Below are 21484 nucleotides of genomic sequence, written 5' to 3' on the forward strand. Positions count from 1 at the left end.
TTTTTCGGTTCCAATAAAAAAAACGATTTAGTTGATTTGGTTGATGTATATTGCTTTCACTTTGGTTGATCGTGTCGCATGACGACAGGGACGAGCTCGGGCTCCGATGATGGCGCTGGCTCCAAGTTTCCGTGTAAAAGGATATGCTTTTCTATTTTTTTATTTGTTAGTACCATTTGTGTGTTCTAGAGTTTTCTATTTTTTCTTATTCTTCTTTCCCTATGTACCTACGTTTCTTTAGGATTGGGACTTTTGTTTTTTCCTTGATTCAACCGTTAAAAAATTTGTGTTAATTTTTTGCGAACTTTTGGTTTTGCATTTTACAGGTTTGGAGAAACAAGACTTTGAGGTAAGGATTTAAGGGGTTTGTAAAAAGGAGTTAAAAAATATTCAATTTTTAGTCTATTTTCTTTTTATGCTTTAGATGCTTCTCAGTTTTTCCTTTTTCTAAAATTTTTGTAGGTCGTTGTTAACAGAGGAGATTGTTGAAGTATTTTTCAGGTTTGGGGCTTTTGTTTTTTCTCAGATTCAACCGAAACTTTCTTGTTAATTTTTTGGGAACTTTTGGTTTTGAATTTTTCAGGTTTGGAGAAACAATCCTTGGAGTTGAGGACTTAAAGTGGTCTATAAAAGGGAATTAAAAAAGATTCAATTTTTAGTCTTTTTTTTATTTTTATGCTTCAAATGGTTCTCATCTTTTCCTTTTTCTAAACTTTTGTAATCACCGTTGACAGAGAGGATTGTTGATGAAGCTTCTACCACCACCAGCGAGGGTTAATAAACTATAGGAGTTGGTTTTTGAACTATCGTTATTTTTGTAGTTCCTTCTGTACATTTGGACCAACCTCTCCTACTGTTGTATGTCGAATACATCAATTTGAGGTTTTCTTCATTTTCGTTCTTTCATCTTCTTTCCCTTCTACACAGCCTTTCATCTTGTCTCCCCCTTAAACACCTTTTCTGCTCCTCCTCCCTCCTAAACACCCTTTCAGCCCCTACTCCATTTTTCGGTTCCAAGAAAACAAAACAGTTTAGTTGTTTTGGTTGATGTATGTTGCTTTCACATTGGTTGATCGTGTCGGATGTCGATAGGGACGAGCTCGGGCTCCGGTGATGGCACTGGCTCCAAGTTATCGCATAAAAGGGTATGCTTTTCTTTTTTTTATTTGTTAGTACCATTTGTGTGTTCTAGAGTTTTCTAATTTTTCTTATTCTTCTTTCCCTCTGTACCTACGTTTCTTTAGGTTTGGGACTTTTGTTTTTTCCCAGATTCAAGCGTTAAAAATTTTGTGTTAATTTTTTGTGAACTTTTGGTTTTGAATTTTGCAGGTTTGGAAAAACAAGACTTGGAGGTAAGGATTAAAGGGGGTTTGTGAAAAGGAGTTAAAAAAGATTCAATTTTTAGTCTTTTTTTCTTTTTATGCTTCAACTACTTCTCATTTTGTTTGTTTTCTAAAATTTTGCAGGTCACTGTTGACAGAGGAGATTGTTGAAGTATTTTTCAGGTTTTGGGTTTTTGTTTTTTCCCAGATTCAACCAAAAATTTTTTTATTAATTTTTTAGGAACTTTTGGTTTTGAATTTTTCAGGTTTGGAGAAACAATCCTTGAAGGTAAGGACTTAAGGTGGTTTGTAAAAGGGAATTAAAAAAGATTTGATTTTTAGTCCTTTTTTTATTTTTATGCCTCAAATGCATGTAATCTTTGCCTTTTTCTAAACTTTTGTAGTCACCGTTGACAGAGGGAATTGTTGAGGAAGCTTCTACCACCAACAGCGAGGGTTAATAAACTATTGGAGTTGGTTTTTGAACTATCCTTATTTTCGTAGTTCCTTCTGTACATTTGGACCAACCTCTTCTACTGTTGTATGTCGATTACATCCATTTGAGGTTTTCTTCATTTTCGTTTGCCATAATTTGTGATGTATTTGTTCTTCAACTTCGTGGTCCATTATTATTCTTTGATGTTTATCTTTTTGATGTTTATGTGTTTTACCATCATAACAATTATATTTTAACCGTGTTTGTGTGATGTTGTTAAGGTTTTTTTTTGTAGTTAATGGAGCCGTATGTTTTATTATGTTTTCTCTGCATCATCTTTGTTTTTTAATGGTTTTATGTTTGGCCATTTTGAATGGTGGTCATAGTGTGTTTTTTAATGTAGATGGTCCATTGATGTGGTTTGATGTTTGGTTTTTGAACCTTTATGTATTTTAGCATCATAAAAATTATATCTTGACCGTGTTTCTATGATGTTGTTGAGGTTTTTTTGTAGTTAATGGGACCATATTTTTTTTTCCTTGCATCATCTTTGTTTTTCAATGGTTTCATGTTTGACCATTTTGTATGGTGGTGATACTGTTTATTTTTTACTGTTGATGGTCATTTATGTTGTTTGATGTTTGTGTTTTGAATCTTTATGTATTTTACCTTCATAAAAAATTTGATTTTGACCGTGTTTGTGTGATGTTGTTGAAGTTTTTTTGTAGTTAATGGGGTCATGGGGTCATATGTTATTTTTTGTTCTCCTTACGCCATCGTTGTTGTATAATGGTTTTATGTTTGACCATTTTGTGTGGTGGTGATATCTTTGTTTTTCATCTCCATGTCCATTGTTGTTGTTTATCTTTTGAACCTTTGTGTATTTTACCATGATAAAAGCGATATTTTGGCAGTATCATTTCTGTTTTGGCAGAAAGTTGCAATGGCCAAGAAGCTGGATATGGTTAGAAATATTGATGGCAAAAGGGAGGCGTTAAAGCTTGGTGTCAGAATAGTTGATCACTGGTATGTTAAAAGTCGTGATTGCAATCTTCATTTGGAGATGATTTTGATGGACCAAAAAGTAAATACTTGAAATACTTTGATTAATATTTTTAGTAGATGCTGAAATTTGTATTTATAATCTGTTGTTTTTTTACCAATATTTTGTAGGGGGCAAGACACATTGCATGGTTAAAAAGGAAGAATTTGATGCTTGGGATACCAAGTTGATTGAGGGAGAAACATATATCATACACAATTGGATTGTTAACAGGTAGGTGAAGATGATCCAAAGTGTTTTCCTGATGATTTGGATGTAATGTTAGGGTGTACTTTTGCATTCAAAGTCTAAACCCAACCAAGAACTAGATGTGTCTCTGTGATTAAAGTGTTTGACGTTTCAGAAATAGTGGCACACTTTAAAAGTCTCATATGTCCATTAGAAGTAATAGTGTTATTTATATATTCTGCTTTTATCAATTTATAATAATTTAACTTATGTTACTTTATTCTTTACAAATTATTGACTGCAGTGAAAAGAGCAGTATGAATTTGGTATCTAAGAGTTCTGATACCATGGTAAGTACATTTTATATTTCCAATGTAACTTAAATTGTTATAGTAGATTTCTTAATTTAACTATTTGGTTAAAGGGTTTCATTTGTAATGTGATACAACTTTAATGGTTATTTTAATGGTAATTTTGTTCTTATATAGATTGTAGAGTTACGTGGAAAAGTTGTATGTAATTTGGCACAGACACTGATAATGATATAATAATATTAATTTCAATTATTTATTTTATGGATTTTGGTAATTGTAATAAATTTGGAAATCAGGAATATGTTTATGTATTTATGCAGATGAATGTAAGTGCAACAGCTGATAATGACGTTGATGATAATGTAATAGAAACACTGACAAAAAGATATTTGGCTAACAGCGATAGTTGCATTGAATCGTACCAGGACATTGATTCTGCTCAACTATCAACCACCAAGATGAAGAAAAATATCAAAAAGGAGAAGATTTAACTACAATAGTATGGTTTTATGTATTTAATTGAAGATCCCTTTTGATAAACTATCATATTTAGTAAAACTTCGATCTTGGTTGTTTAGTATATATATGTATTTTGTGACAACCTTAACGGTAGATGTTGTATAACTGTTTGTGTATGATATTAATATTGCTCTCTTAATTGTACTATTATTTTCCTAACATTTATTATGTTATTGTAGAAGATGATTTCATAGATAAATTGCGGATCAAATAAGATAAATTAATCTAATAATCAAATGTCTATAAATAATGAAAGATCTGCTAAAATGGTGTAAATAAAATAAAAAATTTGTACATTTAAATATAGACCATAGCGAAATATTTGCTAAAATGATGTAAATGAAATAAAGAATTTCTAGTTTAAATATTGATTAATCTAATAATCAATACTCAATAGATAACGGAAGATTTGATGACATGGTGTAAATGAAATCAATAATATGTACGTTTAAATATTGATCATAGCGAAACATTTGCTAAAATGGTGTAATTGAAATAAAGAATTTATACGTTTAAATATAGATCTTGAAATCATGCATTCAAAATAATTTAATGATTCATATTTAATTTAATGATTCGTATTTAATGTATAAATATTTGTTCAAACTACATTGAAGGTAATGTTTTTATATTTAATATAATAAATATAAATAATTACTTTCAATTTAAAATATTCTATTAAAAAACTTGGAAGGAAGGATTTTAAGGTAATAAATTAAAATTATTTAGAATAAAACTAAAAATTTAATATATTTTCCAAAGACTATCCTCATCTGAAATAAACAAAAATATTTAACATTACAAAAATAAGTATTTAAGGTAACAAAATTAAAAAATCATATTTCGATTATGTGCATATTTTCTATATGATCATATTATTATTCGAATTAATATGAGCAGTAATATTAGTAACATTATTATTATTGAGATTATTATTATTAGTAGTAGTAATGTTAGTATTATTATCTTTGATTTTATATATCAATATATTTTAATATCTTTGTATGTGTTTATCGATATCTACCTGAGTTTCTATTTATAAATTTTAACATTAATTTCATGTTATTTTTATTTTCTACGGGACCATATTTCGATCATGTACATATTTTCTACATGATCATATTATTATTTGAATTAATATAGCAGTAGTATTAGTAACATTATTATTATTGAGATTATTATTATTATTATTATTATTATTATTATTAGTAATGTTATTACTATTAGCTGTGATCTAATATATCAATATATTTTAATATCTTTGTATGTGTTTGTCGATATCTACATGTGTTTCTATTTATAAATTTTAACATTAATTTCATGTTATTTTTATTTTCTATAAGATCATATTTTGATTTTGTGCATATTTTCTACATGATTATATTATTATTTGAATTAATATGAGCAGTAGTATTAGTAACATTATTATTATTATTATTATTATTGAGATTATTATTATTAGTAGCAGTAATGTTAGTACTATTATGTTTGATTTTATATATTAATATATTTTAATATCTTTGTATGTGTTTGTCGATATCTATATGTGTTTCTATTTATAAATTTTATTAATTTCATGTTATTTTTATTTTCTATGGGACCGTATTCCGATTATGTACATATTTTCTACATAATCATTTTATTATTTGAATTAATATGAGCAATAATATTAGTAACATTATTATTATTGAGATTATTATTATTTGTAATAGTAATGTTAGTACTATTATTATTAACATTAACATCATCATCATTATTATTATTATTAGCATTGATATTAACATTATTATTATTATTATTATTATTAGTTTAAATATTTTTATAAGTCGTCACTTTGAATTGATACGAGAGTTCAACTTTTAACTTAAACTTTGTATTCCGCAGTTACTTTTTTAATATTAATTTCATGTTGGATTTATGTTGTACAAGATTATATTATATAATATGCCTACATTTTACTCTAACAATAATCTGTGCATACACATTCTATTTTAATAAAACATACAAGCATATCCATGTCTACATGTGTTTCTATTTAAAAATTTTAACATCAATTCCATGTTGTATTTATTTTGTACGAGACCATATTACACACTATGCCTACATTTCACCTTAACAACAACATATGTATATACATTTCATTTTAATATAATATACATGTATTTATTTCTACATGTATTTTCATTTAAAAATTTTAACATCAATTTCATGTTATATTTATTTTGTACGAGAACATATTACACAATATACCTACATTTTATTTTAATAACGACATTGCATACACATTTTATTTTAATATAGAATATAACTCAAAAATATAATTTAAATTTTAATCATGTAACTTTATTACGAATTACTAATTAATTAGTGTCAATTTTATGACTTAAAATAAATAAAATCATATTTAATTATTATTTTTTAATTTAATTATTTTAATATAACAATAATTATATTAATTGATAATTATATTAATTATATAATAATAGAATATGATTACATAAATAAATAATTAATTCAAATATAATAATTATTATGTTAAATTTTTTATCCGAATAAAAAAAAATTATGACCCGTGCGTAGACACGAGTCTCATACTAGTTCTAAATAAAAACAAAACACAGCCTTTTTAACTTTGTGATATAAAACTTTACTATTTTCATTTTGAGCATGAGAAATGAAAAATGAAATGTCACGTCACTATCACTGTATATATTATTTTGATTACATTTTATCTTTCACAATATTATTTAAGAGTTTAACACTCAATATAAGAATTAAAACAATACAATTTTATTTTGTAGGAATTAGAAATATAAAAAAAGTCAAGGGGACTAATAGAAAAGGATAAAATAGATGTAGTTTTTCTTATTTTTTTAATTAATTATTAAAAAGAAATTGTTATCCATATATCAAGTTCATGATGTATCATATGTCAATATGAATGTTACATGTCAGTTTCAAATGTGATTGTTTTATATTTAATTTTGTAAACCCCAATTTTCAACTTATAAGAGTTGAGCCTAGCCTTTTTGTAGGTCCAAGGTCAGCCCACCAGGGAATCCCAATACCCCTTTTAGCTCACTTATTCTACACTTGTCTCCTTTTCAGAAAACTGTCTCCCTCCCTCAAACACTCTTGACTTTAGAAAAAGGCTCTACTAGGGCATCAACCCTTTTCCATATCGGCTAGCTTAACTAATTTGTTCTCTCGGGTAAGTTGAACTTCAACTTTGCTCTTCTCCTTTTCAAGTTCAGAGGCTCTAGTTCTGTCTTGGGTTCCTCCTGGAACCTCATTTCTCAACTCTAGGTGTATTTGTTTTCAACTTTGTAGCTTGCTCCAGTACTCTATTACTCTTGCTTGGGTTACCGTTCTTTGTGTTAGCATCCAAAAAGGTAAGCGAAGCTAGGTTTTAACGATTTAAAGTTTATTCTCTATGTTTTTGGTCTGTTGAATGTTTTGGATGTTTGAATGATATTATGGATCGTATGAAACTGGCTTGCTTGCATTCTTGTATGTTATTTTGAGTGGTGGTTCTGCTGCATACGCGTAATGGTGACGAGTACTGTCATTCTCGCCCAAGCGAGCTCGTCTTGCCTAGGCGAGAGTAGCTGAAACTCGCCCTGGTTCTGCTCGAGCTTCTCGCTCAGGCGACCAACTCTTGTTTTGAGCGACACACCGTCTCGCTCAAGCGAGAGTGGCTCACCCAAGCGAGCTCTCGAGGAAACCAATTGTGCTCTCTACTCGTGTCCTCGTCCAGGCGAGGGTCTTTGGTTTTAGGCGAGTGATGATCTCGCCCAAGCGAGAGCTCGCATAGTGCCACTGTGGTAGGGTGAAACCCATTGGCAATGGCTCTACAGAGCAGTAGAGGCCAGTGAATCCGATCTTATTATATGTATATGAATAATTGAGTCATAGTGTCCTACTTGTCTGCTATAACATGATTGAATGCTTATTGCATGTTTGGGATTGTTTTAAGTACTTGCCTACTGTAACATGTTAAAGTTATTTTACACTAGCTTACCCTTTCATTTTTGTGTTTGTTCTTGCTTTATTTTCTTTTTGCGATGATCACCTTTTGGTGGGAGCAGATGGGAGAAATGTTCAAGGTGGATCTAATGGCAACAACGATGAAGTTTAGATCATCCTGTTAGTGGTGGCTCTTAGAAGCAGTTTCATGGCCATGGTGCCTTTTTGTAATAGCTTGCTTTAGGAGCAACCTCTTTTGCAAACTGTTAAAGTGTTAGCTTTTATGTTTAGTTCATGGCATTATGTTTAGTATCTTCATGTACCTTCATGGATGACTGTAATAGTAGATTCTGATATGTATATATTCACGAGTACTATATATTTGCATAAATTTTGAAATTCAAAGTTTCCAAAAAAGAATATGCACAAAAGATTTAACAAAATAATATTAGATTAATAATTTATTATATATATAGAGAGAGAAATATGATTATATACTAAAAATATTAGAGACCTTTTATATTATGTAAATTAGAGATCTATTAAATTATTTTGGAGGATTATGTATTTGAAAAAATAAGGAGAATCTTAATGAGCAATAAGTAAAGTATAATTATATTTTTATAATAGATAAATAAAAATATATAAAAAAAAAACTCTTACTGGTCTACCAATAGGTTAGACCATTTTTTCATAGAAACACGTCACTGCCAAAAACTACACTGTTATTTGAAATCCCTTGTCTTTAGCATGGCATATCATACCCCATTACCTATGGGGCTTTACTTGCCAGCTCTCTCTATGCTTTCTCCAAGTTTATTCTTATGTTATGTATTTTCATGATAACAAACAAAGAACCTCTTACTCAAATAAGTGACCAATTGAAACGAGCGAGGGATCCTTCTCAAGTTCAACACTTCCAACTATAGAACTGTTTCTATTCTTCAAAAATCGGCTGTACCATTTTGCAGAGAGCTTTGGATATCTTTTCAACTCTGGATCTTCCCTATCAACATAGTATAGGCCATAGCTAGATTTGTATCCATCCAACAACTCGAACAAATCCAGAAAAGACCAGACAAAATACCCCTTTACGTTTATTCCGTCCCTGAGAAATTTTGGGGAGAGGAGAATACCAGAGAACGCATCAGAGGTGTTTATGGGAACACTTACAGTAAAAAAATTGTTATATATTTATTACATGAATTAGAGCAGTGGTAACATACCTCAAGGCATCAAGCACTCCACCAATATGTCCATGCAAGTATTTCACTCTTGACACGTCTTGTAGTGACGAATTACTTGGTGTCCGTTGACCTAACAACCCAAGATTTTATCAGTAACTCATTTAAACTTATCATGATTCGCATGAGTAACCTGCATATCATCAGCAGGATTTCCACACAACTAAGTCTAAAGGTGGTTTATATAGAAAAATACAAGTGAAGCGCAGTATGACATTAATCAATGACATTGTTAGTCGGGTGTATTAATAAAATGTGTCAATAGTATAAGCAGGAATGAGCAGATTGAAACAAAACTGCTTAATGTAATCGAGTTCATTTCTCTACAACAACAGAACTATGACCCCAAGCTTAATATTCAACCGTATAACATCACGTGTTGATTTTGCTACAAAATATTCATTGCAATTATACGTAATCTTAGAGAGAGGGAGAGAGAGACCATTTTCATGAATGAATAGAGGAGGATTTCCATAAAGGAGCTTGAATTTATTCAATTCTTCCAGCATAATCCACGGTATGATAGGGTACTGAATCATGAAAGTGAAAAGACAGTTATTTGCACAATGGATAATTAAAAAATAGAACCAATTTAAGTGATTTTTTATTTTATTGTTACCTCTTCACTTGAAAACAGATCCACTCCTGCTGCAAAACCAGAAAAACGGCAAGTCATGATTGTTGACAACAACTCTTTCTCTCTAATATTATTACTTGCTTAACCAAACAATGAGAAGTACATGGACTATTTATATACTCTTAGATATGGTCCTTCAATTACATGCATAAAATAATATCCATTACCAAAACCATAATTAATGAACTTTATTGAATGACACAATCATTACTAGAAGCACTCCTAACCTTTGCAATCTAATAAGACACTTAATTCTACTAACACTATTAAATGCAACAACTCACATTTAAGTTTATCCAACAAAATCCCCGTAAACTTAAATGTTTCTTTTTTCTTTCATCTTCTTCCCTTTAAATGTTTCTTTTGTCTTTCATCTTCTTCCCTTCATTCCGACTTTGCCAAATGCAGCCCACACGATGCTTGTTCCTTTCGTTAATAGTCATAAACCGTATGGTTCAATAGACTAGTTACCCATAATTTAGATTCCCAATCATAAACAAAAGCTAGTCAACCAACTTAAGGAATTCCTATGGAAGTGATTAAAAAAATTGTGATACATTTATTACATGAATTAGAGTGGTAACACACCTCCAAATTCCCACGCCTTTTTCACACCAAAATCATCATTCATTTCGAGTCGCCACTTCTCATCTTACTCTTCCAATGCAGCTCTAAGATCTCTCTCTTGCAAAACCTGCTTTCTTCTCTCAAAGCTTGCATGTAACTCTACATTGCCTTTAATTTCCTTGTCAATTCTTTGTTGCAAAATGCCTCTTGCAAGCTTTAACCTTTGGATAATGAGCTCATTTTCGTACATGTTCGAGCTATTCGAGCTGTACAAATACACCACTAAGCTATTCAAGCTTCCCACTTGCTCCACCAACTTATCCAATCTATCTACATGCTTTACCGAGCTACCTAGGCTCCCCATTGAGCTTTTTGAGACGTTTACTTGCTCCACTAACTTAATCAAGCTATGTAAATGTCTCACTGAGCTAACTGAGCTTGCCTCATGCTCCACCGAGCTCTCCACATGTTGCACTGAGTTCTTTATGTCCCTTTCCAGGCTATTTGCATGTCTTATCGACCTATCCATGGTACTCTGACTTATGATACGCGACCTTCTTGCCGAATTCTCCACTTGCTAGTACTCGACCCCCGAGCTACATCCCATCTCTTCTCTTGCATTTGTAGATCGACAATCTTTTGCGAAATGTCTGACCTTATCACAACTGAAGCACTTAACCGATTTGCACTCCTTTGCATAATGACCATACTTGCCACACTTGAAGCACTCAACGCTTGAGTTGCTCAACCCTCCTCTCCATGGATCTCGTCCTTGGCCACGCCAAATTTGTTGACTGCAGTGCTCTTTCTCCTCTTCCTGTCCACGACTTCTATCACCAGGACTCCTTTTACACCTTCTTGGTATCGTTCTCTCCCTTGCATGTTTTGAGTTTTTCCCTTTATGGTTGTCTTGCCTTAGCTTGAAGTGCTTGATCGAGAAACTCCTCTTTTTTCCTCCTTCTCCGCTACTCAGCCTCAAGCGACCCGACAATAAGCTCTTCAACCGAGACCATTGACAAGTCATTGGACTCCTCTATAGCACATACTATATTCCTAAATTCATCGGTTAACGACCTTATGATTTTTTCTACCACTTGGTTCACCACGGTCTTAACACGAAAGACATACTCAACAACTCCTTCAGCCTTTTTCATCCTCATGCATTCAAGCCCGTCTCTAGATTTTGAAGTTTGATTTGCTTCACATGATTATCTCTTTTATATGTCTTCTTCAATATATCACACGCTTCTTTTGAAGATTTAGCATTTGTTATCTTCTCAGTTGGACTCATTGAAAGTTCGGTACAACATGTACATGGCTCCTTTGTCTTCACTCGCGTTGCTCTCAACGCAGCAAATTGGACAATCGTATGTTCTTCAATATCTTTTGGTTCTTGGTGTCCATTTTCAATTACTTCCTATACTTCTTGAGAATCAAGGAGGGCCATCATTTGCACACTCCAGTTGTCACAGTTGACACCTTTTGATAATTTAGGCAAAGGCAAGTAAGTAATTTGCAAGGTTGGTCATCTCGCTCAAACTCTCTAGCTCTCAAACACTCTTACTTAAGCACTCAAATGCCAATTTGTTGACAAGTCTTTCTGGAATACTCTCTAATATTATGACTTGCTGTATCACACAATGAGAAGTACATGGATTATTTATTGGCCCTTAGACATGGCCCTCCAACTACATGCATTAAATACAGCCACTACCTAAACCATACTTAATGAACTCTATTGCATGTCACAATCATTACTAGAAGCACTACTAACCTTTGCAATCTCCTAAGACACTTAATTCTACCAATACTATTAAATGCAACACTCTAACATTTCAGTTTACCCAATAATTTATAATGTTAAATCATTGTACAACTGTGCCAAACTTTATATTATTCTTTTTATAATATCAAATAGATCATTAGGTTATGTAAGGGGTATTACCACCTATGATCTAAAAGATTAAGATTAAGTGCTTATAAGCTTTTTTTTTCATAATATACTGTACAAATTTATCACTTCTTTCTAAGGAAGCCTAACAAGGTACTTACAAAACATTGCAGCCGTGTCTGCGGTGAAATCTCTCAGTTGATTCTTAAGGCTGTCAGAATTATCTGTGACATTGATGCCGGTGTAGTAATTGACTCCTATAAAGTCAAATGAACCCTTAAGTTGTTCAGATTCACGAGGTGTGAAGGCCGGAATTCTTACACCTGCATTTGTCTTCATGGAAATTGGATAGTCTCCATATAGCAAGGGTTCCATAACCCTGCATATAGTGAAGCATTTTTGTAAAGCTGCCATGTTTATTATTATTTGACATATTGGTATGCCCAATTAAAGAAACCAATCTTTAAGAAGTTAGAATAGCATAAGAAGGGTAACGACGGAACTTCAGTCATAAATAAGCACCTATCTTAAGGAAACAACTTAAGAATAAGTGGAAAAAATAAGTAAAACGAACAAATTTTAGGGTGTGTTGCTTACCAACCAACCAAAAAGTCTCGAGCTCGTTCAGTTGCTGCCCTGTCTTTCTCTGTATTTGTTTGAGGTGAAATCGCATACAAGAAGACAGTGGTACCAACAAATCCATGTTGTTTGTTCTGCAATGTTAAATGAGTTTCTCAGAAAAGGAGAGCATTCTTTGCTAACAAAGTTTGGATGTGAGAAGAAAAAGAGTCCATATTTAGAGATTGAAAATCAGATAAGGATGTTAAGTTTAAGAATTTAAGTTTTATGCATTATTAGTAAACAACATTGAAATGGTCAATTAACATAGAACCACATTAGGTATAACTTTTAGGTAATAACAATTTCTGAATAGATAATAATTCAAAAACTTTTCACCCTAATAAAGAATACAAAATATGTGATGTATTACGTTGTAGACTAATCTTTTTAAGTTCAGTGCAAAGTGTATTTGCTGAAAATTTTTCCATTTAAACATATATATGTAAGATTAGGTGACATACCCTGTATTTTCTCCGGTACAATTTGACAGCTGAAGAGTAGGGCTGGGCAAAATATACTGAACTGCACTGCACTATCAATAACTGTACTGAACTTAAAAATAGTTCGCTTTAACTGTACTGAACTGAAAAACAGTTCAGACGAACTGAACTGCACTATTTTTTTTTTCTAATAAATTGAACTGAACTGAATTGCACTGCACTATAATATGAAGTAAACTGAACTGTTATAAACTGAACTGTTCTATGAATTGCACTAAGTTTGAACTGAACTGCACTATTTTTGAACTAAACTGTACTACTTTTGAATTTAACTACACTGTTTTTGAACCGTTTTTGAAACTAATTGCACTAATTTTGAATTGAATTGCACTGTTTTTGAACCGAATTGCACTGATTTTAAATCAACTACGCTGTTTTTTAATCAAATTGTACTATTTTTTAATCGAATTGCACTGTTTTATAATTTGAAAGCACTTAGGAAATAATATTTGAAATATGCATCATACTTCAATACACTAAAATCAAAATATTAAAATCAAAATATTAATACATAGATTCTCCCGTAAGTTCTCCTATAAACAATATCAAAATATGAATACATTTTAATACATATTTAATCATCTAAATTAATTACACTTGAAGGTCCCATTTCGCCTTGAGAGATTATATCTAAAAATAGTATTTCTATCATTTTTGAAAACTTAAAATAAATTTAAAAAATATTAACTACAACGAAGTAAAAACGAAATCTAGGCTGATCTAATTAAGAAATAAGAGATTCATTTGCAACTATAATAATTTATAACACTCAATATTTTACTTTTACTCAACAAGTTTTATACTAACGTAATTAAAATAACATTTACTTTAAAGTGAAAATTTTCAAGTAATAATTAATAACCATTTTAGAAAAAGTATATTTACTAAATTTGTTTATATGACAAAAAATCTAGTCAGATTGGCAATCTGCTAAGAAGCTTTTCAGTGTAGGATTGTCCAGGGTTTGGTTTCGTAACCTACAAAACTTTGCGTTATAGAAAAAAGGTATAAATATAATTTTAAAGTTTTGATTCATTATAAAGTAACTGGAGGCACGTGACGTTATGCACATACAAATCCAACTTCACTGCTTGTAGACCGGGATTTAAGAGAAAGGAAAAAATTACACAGTTCACTGCACTAGTGCGAGCAGTTAACTGTTTATAGTAAAGTTTTTCAAACTTTAACTAAAAGATAATACAGTTTAATTTTATTATTAATAATTCAGTTATTTTTGGTTTAAAACAATTTAATTAACTTAAGTACAGTACAGTTAAGTTATTTTTGTGCAGCCCTACTGAAGAGTGAGCTAACAAAATATGATGAACTGCCAAGTAGGGTTCATATGTGGAGTTGCCCCTATTACTCTTTATAGCACAAAATGGGGGAGAACAACGTTGAGGTGGGCAGGTTCCCTGATCATAACCACATAAGCCAAAAACGTTGGGTTCGTTCACAGTCGTCCAGTACAAGACTCTGTCGCCAAACTCTCTAAAACATACATCAGCATAGTATGTGAAGTCTCCTCTGCAATTACATCCAAGTAACTTATGTATTAGTTTTTATGGATACAAAAAATTAATTTGACAACTGACATTTTCTCTTACGTCCATCTAAAAATTTAACAATTCGACATAGTAATGAAATAAAAATTATTAAATAAAAAATTAATAAAAGTACTAATTTGTAAAGGAGTAGTTAGAATTTCGCTATAAGGAGCAAGAGATGAGAAGCATACATGATGTCACGACTAAGCCATCCTCCATATTCATCTTCAAGAACCTGTGGAAGGTCATAGTTGTGTAACGTCACATGTGGTTGGATTCCTGCTCCGGGGAAATAGGGCAACCAGCTATATCAGTTGTAGAATTATAGAATAGATTTCAAATTTGTTTATTTATTTCAAATTTGTTAACTTTGCAAGATATTTAAGAAACCCGAATTTAAGTGTAACCATTGCTGATGAGGTGATTGATGAGATTGTTGTAGTACTGTAATCCTTTGGGATTGACGGGTCCTCTACCATCTGCGGAGAAATAAAAGCTTTTTCAAAAAATGTTGAGAAAGGTTTTACCCTACAAACATATATAGATATATAAAATAAAATTGAAGGGTTTGTGTTGAGTATGATACTTGGTAACAGTCTGGACCAAGAAATGGAAAATCTATAGGCTTCAAGTCCTGTTTCCACCATTAGCCTCACATCTTCCTGCATTTCATAAAACAATTAAAATCAAACGGTGCTACAGTGACGCTTTAACAGTTGAACAAAACAATGACTAAACTTCTATTATTTGAGCAGTTTATGCCTCAACATTCTCTAATATCCCAGAAATGGGAGAATCACAACACAATGAATAATGCTATGACGGGCAAATAAAAAAATATTAAGGATAAGCGTATTCACTTTATACTTGTGGTACCCATCACATGCTACATCTCCATTTTCACCCTGCATATATCCTGTTCATTAAAAATTATTGCATGAGACTGAAATTTTAGAATAATGATTGGTATGTAATTGAGAATGCAAAACTAGATTAGTACATTTATGTTCCCTGGTTTTTCATCACTCTCATTAACGTTGAAATAAATCTGCGTATGAGTATTTATTTGAGGAAGTTATTATAATTTCTTGTAATAAACCCCGATTAAAACACATCATTTATATATATATATATATATATATATATATATATATATATATATATATATATATATATATATATATATATATATATATATATATATATATATATATATATATAAATAATATTTTATTAAAATAATAATAATGATATACATACGCTATTAAAGTTATCTCGATGTATTTTAAATTAAATTAAATTAAAATAAACATATATCTATGAATTTATTCTTTTAAATTGTCATATTATGTTGGATTTTAATTCCCTCAAGTTAATTATATTTTGGGTTAAATATGTTTTTGGTCCCTCAAGTTTCAGCGAAATTTGGAATTAGTCCCTCATCAAAACTTTTAACCAATTTAGTCTTTCATCTTTCAAAATACGTGAATTTAGTCCTTTTAACCAAATTTTGTTAAGTTTATCTTAAGTTTCGAGCGCATTTCATGATAGTATTTAAGTTAACATTGAAGCAAAAATGTGTCAAACAGTATAAATAATTTAAATACTATCATGAAATGCGCTTGAAATGTCAGATAAACTTAACAAAATTTGGTTAAAAGGACTAAATTCACGCATTTTGGAAGATGAAGAACTAAATTGGTCAAAAGTTTTGATGAGGGACTAAACCCAAATTTCGCTCAAACTTGAGGGACCAAAAACATATTTAACTCTTATATTTTCAACTTTGCCGAATATGCATCCTTAAAGATTAAAAAAAAGATACAAGCTAAACAAAATTTCAACATTCTAAAATACATCACCCCGCAGTTTATTTTCTATCAAATTTTAAGTTTTACAAATTTTTTTCTTTAGTAAAAACTACAATGAATTTGATTAGTTACCCCACCTTCTGTTTTTAATAGATTTCATTGAAAAATAAATATATGTTGGATCCAAAAATAATAAGAAAACACAAGAATAAGAATAAAAACAAAATACTATACTATTAAAACTAACATTAGATAAGAGTTTTTTTTTTCAAAAATAAGCAAAATAGGTGACAATTGAGTGAAAAAATAATGAATAAGTATTTAATTTCTTTTCTTCTTCATTATGTGAGAATGAAAAATAAGCTGACCAACTCAAAAAGAAAAAAAAAGAAATATCTTAAAAAAAAATTCATTTTTTATTATACTTAATTTTATATTTTACTATCTATTAATATTAATGATATGTTTTATAAAAAAAAATTACATACACATAATTTTAAGAGTTTTAGGGTGTCCGGGGTAGGGATGGTAACGGGGCGGGGTGGGCACGGGTTTCGCTATCCCATACTCATCCCCGTAAAAAAAATTCATCTCATCCCCATACCCAAACCCAACGGGTATTAAACTTTTGACTCATCCCCATCCCCACCGGGTAACGGGTATAATCTCATACCCATACTCATACCCATTTTCTTACTACTTCAATATTAATTTTAATTAATTTTTATAAAATAATAAAATTTTTGTGATAAAGGAAACATAATATTATCAAATATTCAATATTAGAATGATTTGTTTCTTCCATATCAAATACTTTAAAATAAATTATAATTGTTTACATTTTATATAATAATACCAAATAAAATTTCATGAGAACTAAAACAATTATTAAATTTGCAAATATTAATGAAACATAATTGATAAAATTTAAAAATATTTTTTTAAAAATATAAAAGAAAAACAAATATTTAAATTAAAATATATTTTAAATGTTTGTTTACTTGAATCTTTTAAATTCTAATAAATCTTTTTTTATACACTAATAAAAGTTATAATACATCATTTGATCAAAATGATACAAAGAACATAATTGATATTTTAAATGTTTGTTTACTTCAATCTTTTAAATTCTAATAAATATCTTTTTTATACACTAATAAAAGTTATAATACATCATTTGATCAAAATGATACAAAGAACAAATAATAATCATAATAAAAGTTTAAAATAAATTATAATTGTTTACATTTTAGATTATAATACCAAATAAAGTTTCATGAGAACCAACACATTTATTAAATTTACAAACATTAATGAAACCTAGTTGATAATATTTAAAAATATTTTTTAAAAAGTATAAGCGAAAAACAAATATTCAAATTAAAATATATTTTAAATGTTTGTTTACTTCAATCTTTTAAATTCTAATGAATATCTTTTTTATATACTAATAAAAGTTATAATACATCATTTGATCAAAATGATACAAAGAACAAATAATAATCATAATAAAAGTTTAAAATAAATTATAATTATTTACATTTTAGATTATAATACCAAATAAAATTTCATGAGAACCAACACATTTATTAAATTTGCAAACATTAATGAAGCCTAGTTGATGAAATTTAAAAATACTTTTAAAAAAATATAAAAGGAAACAAATATTCAAATTAAAATATATTTTAAATGTTTGTTTACTTCAATATTTTAAATTCTAATGAATCTCTTTTTTATACACTAATAAAAGTTATAATACATTACTTAATCAAAATGATACAAAGAACAAATAATAATCATAATAATAAAATTTTAACATAGATCTTGTATCTTTTGAACTTCAATTATGTTGGATGGTGATAAAAAAATATTAGTGACAATTACATTAAATTTTTATATTGTAGTAAATAAAAGTTATTTATATAATTATAGTGAAAAAATTACAGTATGATTGATAATGAGTTAAAAAATAAAAAATAATTAAATAAAATATATCGAAATAGTATTATACATAATGAAAATAAACAAGAAATAAAAATATTAAAAAGTTAACAAATGTTTACAAACAATTTAAGAGACTATTGAAAGAAATCGCACAAAAGAAAACAAATGTATAATTAAGGGTATAATAAGTTAAAAAATATCTTATAAATCTAAGAAAACTTTTCAAATATCAACATACATACTCAATAGTTGAGAAATAACAAAAAATGTTTTAGTGAAATAAAAAAGTTATTCAAATGAAACAAAAACTAATAATAAGAATAATAAGTAAATGATTTTTTTTATATTACCTAGTAAACGAAATGTTTGTGCTATTAAATACTTAATTGAGAGTATTAAACATTTTCATGTGAAAGAAAAATATACATTAAATAAAAATATTAAAAAATAATAGAAATATTCAAATGTGAGACATAAAATTTTTTAATTAACATACATATTTTAAACATAATTACATAAAGATTATGATAAGATGAAAAATATAATTGAAATGCAAATGAGTTTCATGACAACCCAAATAATTAGAATAAATAAAAAATAATATATATATATATATGTGGTTATTTAATTAATTAGTAATATTTTAATAATTTAAACGGGGATTGGTAATATGGCGGGGATATGTACATCCTCATACCCATCCCCATACCCAATTGAAAAAGTCGGGGATTCATACCCATATCCATACCCATACCCAGTCAATGCGGGGATTCCCGTCAAAACGGGGACAGGTTCGGACAATACCCACGAGGACGAGTTTATTTGTCATCTCTAGTCCGGGCATCTGACTCCCATATGCTCCGCCATGTTAAATATATATAAATATTAGTTTAATTTTGATTTATTGTTCGGAATTTTAAAAAAAATATAATAAATCTATATTTATATAAAATCGGTAAGAAGATTGAAAAAAAAAAAAGTGAAGAGCGAAAGAAAGGAACCAGCGTGCGCAAATGTATCCCATATGCTACTACTTCTTCCCTCTGTGTTAACAGCTCCTTCCACCTGTTTACAATAATAACAGCAACAACACGTTTAGATTAGCGATTTCTTGTTACTGCAACATATATATAATAGAAAGGTAAAAAAAATGATGAAATGAGAGGAATAATTAGAGGGATTCAGTAGGAACCTGGTAAGCAGAGGTGCCTGAACCGAAAATGAAATCGACGGGGAAATCGTCTCTGCTGTAGGTGTCGGCGCCGGCAACTCTTCCGAAAGCCAAGTTTAGAAGTAAGAAAGAGAGGATGAAAGCGTTGGTGTGTGGTGTTTCCATCGATTCACTCCACATTTGGCGCTCGCTTTCTAGTTTAGACGCGCCATGGATAACATTTATTGGAAGCGGAAATGATTGTGCCAAAACTGAGTGGTCCTCTCCATCGCCTTCGCCTTTCAACTAACTGAGTTGTTGCAGTTGAAATTAAAATTTTACTCTTCCAATCACTTTCACGTCTTTCTCCCACTTCTTGAGTTCATCAAGTTGAAATTAAAATTTTACCGTTTCCATCACCTTCACTTCTTTTTCTCAAGTTTGAAACTTCTCTCCTCTACTTAAATACTAAGAAAACAAAATATTAGGGATATTACCATGACATCCCTGTCTAATTATCTGACACGTGTCCAATTAATAGGTTTTTTCATCATTTGGGTACCCTGTTGGAATGGTTTAACCAGCTAAAAACGTTATTATTGTTTTGTTCCTCTTTTCTCCTCCGTAGTGAATTTGTGTTTGGGTATTTGGTAATTTCACCAACTTTTAAATGCAAAAACATTGCATCGTGTGATGGATCTCTTTCAAAGCTTCTATGCATGTTCAAATTTCAAATCACATTTATGCTTTCCTTTCTCCTTCTTCCTCCTTCTTCCTCTGCTTCGTCTCATTTCTTCTTTTCTACTTCTTCTTCTATCCACTACATTTGTTGATTTTTTAAAGGCATTTTTTGGGGACAGTGGTTGTCGTGCAGTGCTTCTGTAGAAGGTGTGTCCGTTTTGAGTTATGAGTTGTGAGTTATTTTTTGTGTAGGGTTTTGATTGATCTTTTAAGGGTTTAAGGTTTTGATCGTTTTGTTTAATCTGGAGTTCCCTTCGTATGTTGATTAAGGGTTTGCGAGAATTTATGGTTCTGTTTTTTGTGTTGTTTGTGATTTCGTGTTTGGGTTGAGGGTTGTGGGTTGTGGATTCTATTTTTTGTTGTTGCTATGGAGTTTTTTATTTTGGTTCTTGATCTCGATTATTCCTATGGAAAAAAATTTTTTTGTCTTTGTGAATGGGTATTTATTTTTTACTTTTGGTTTTGGAGTGTTGTTTGGCTGGAAGAAATTTTAGTGTTTGTAAGTGGTATGGTTGAAATGTGCGTTTTATCGTTTGGATTGTGAATCTGCGTTGTGTTGGGGTTTTAGTGTTTAACATTCAATTTTTGTGGTTTGATGTTTTAGCATTTACCATATAGTTTATCGGGGGGATTTAGATGGTTTGATGTTGATTTTTTTCTTTAAGTGCATAACCGCATTTGGGAGGGTTGTTATGTTCCATTTATTCTTCTTCATCATCAAAGGTTTTTCCTTTACATCTTCATCATCAAAGGTTAGGGTTTCTTGATTTGGTTTTCGTCTCTTCATTCGGAAATAAGTTTATTTTTGTATGTTTTCTTCTTCTTCTTCTTCATCGAAGGCTTTATTCCTGTTCATCATTAAAGGTTCTTGCTTTACATCTTCTTCATCAAAGTTTAGGTTTTCTTGATTTAGTTTTCGTCTCTTCATTTAGAAAGAATTTTTTTTTTGTATGTATGTAATAAGAACATTCAAATTAATTTTTCTTCTCCACTGTTCAGGCCAAAATGCAAGTAACTATTTTTGTCATTTTTATTTTCCTTTT

General features: G+C 30.1%; 1 protein-coding gene across 1 annotated transcript; it reads right to left on the reverse strand.

Moving 5' to 3' along the window:
• Positions 1-8433: 8433 nt before the first annotated feature.
• Positions 8434-19963, reverse strand: LOC146884762 (hydroxyisourate hydrolase-like). The gene is made up of 14 exons (XM_085665061.1): positions 19743-19963; positions 19552-19615; positions 15656-15711; positions 15382-15457; positions 15203-15274; positions 14987-15074; positions 14547-14775; positions 13210-13251; positions 12725-12840; positions 12289-12506; positions 9652-9680; positions 9475-9562; positions 9015-9105; positions 8434-8896 (listed from the first exon to the last, which is right to left on the reverse strand). Exons 1-14 carry the CDS (start codon positions 19899-19901, stop codon positions 8650-8652), a joined length of 1575 nt encoding a protein of 524 aa, XP_085521187.1. The 5' UTR covers positions 19902-19963; the 3' UTR covers positions 8434-8649.
• Positions 19964-21484: the final 1521 nt, after the last annotated feature.

The sequence above is a fragment of the Vigna unguiculata genome, chromosome 7 (assembly GCF_037176805.1).
Source record: "Vigna unguiculata cultivar grain cowpea cultivar isolate G323 ecotype 2 chromosome 7, ASM3717680v1, whole genome shotgun sequence".
Lineage (NCBI taxonomy): Eukaryota > Viridiplantae > Streptophyta > Magnoliopsida > Fabales > Fabaceae > Vigna > Vigna unguiculata.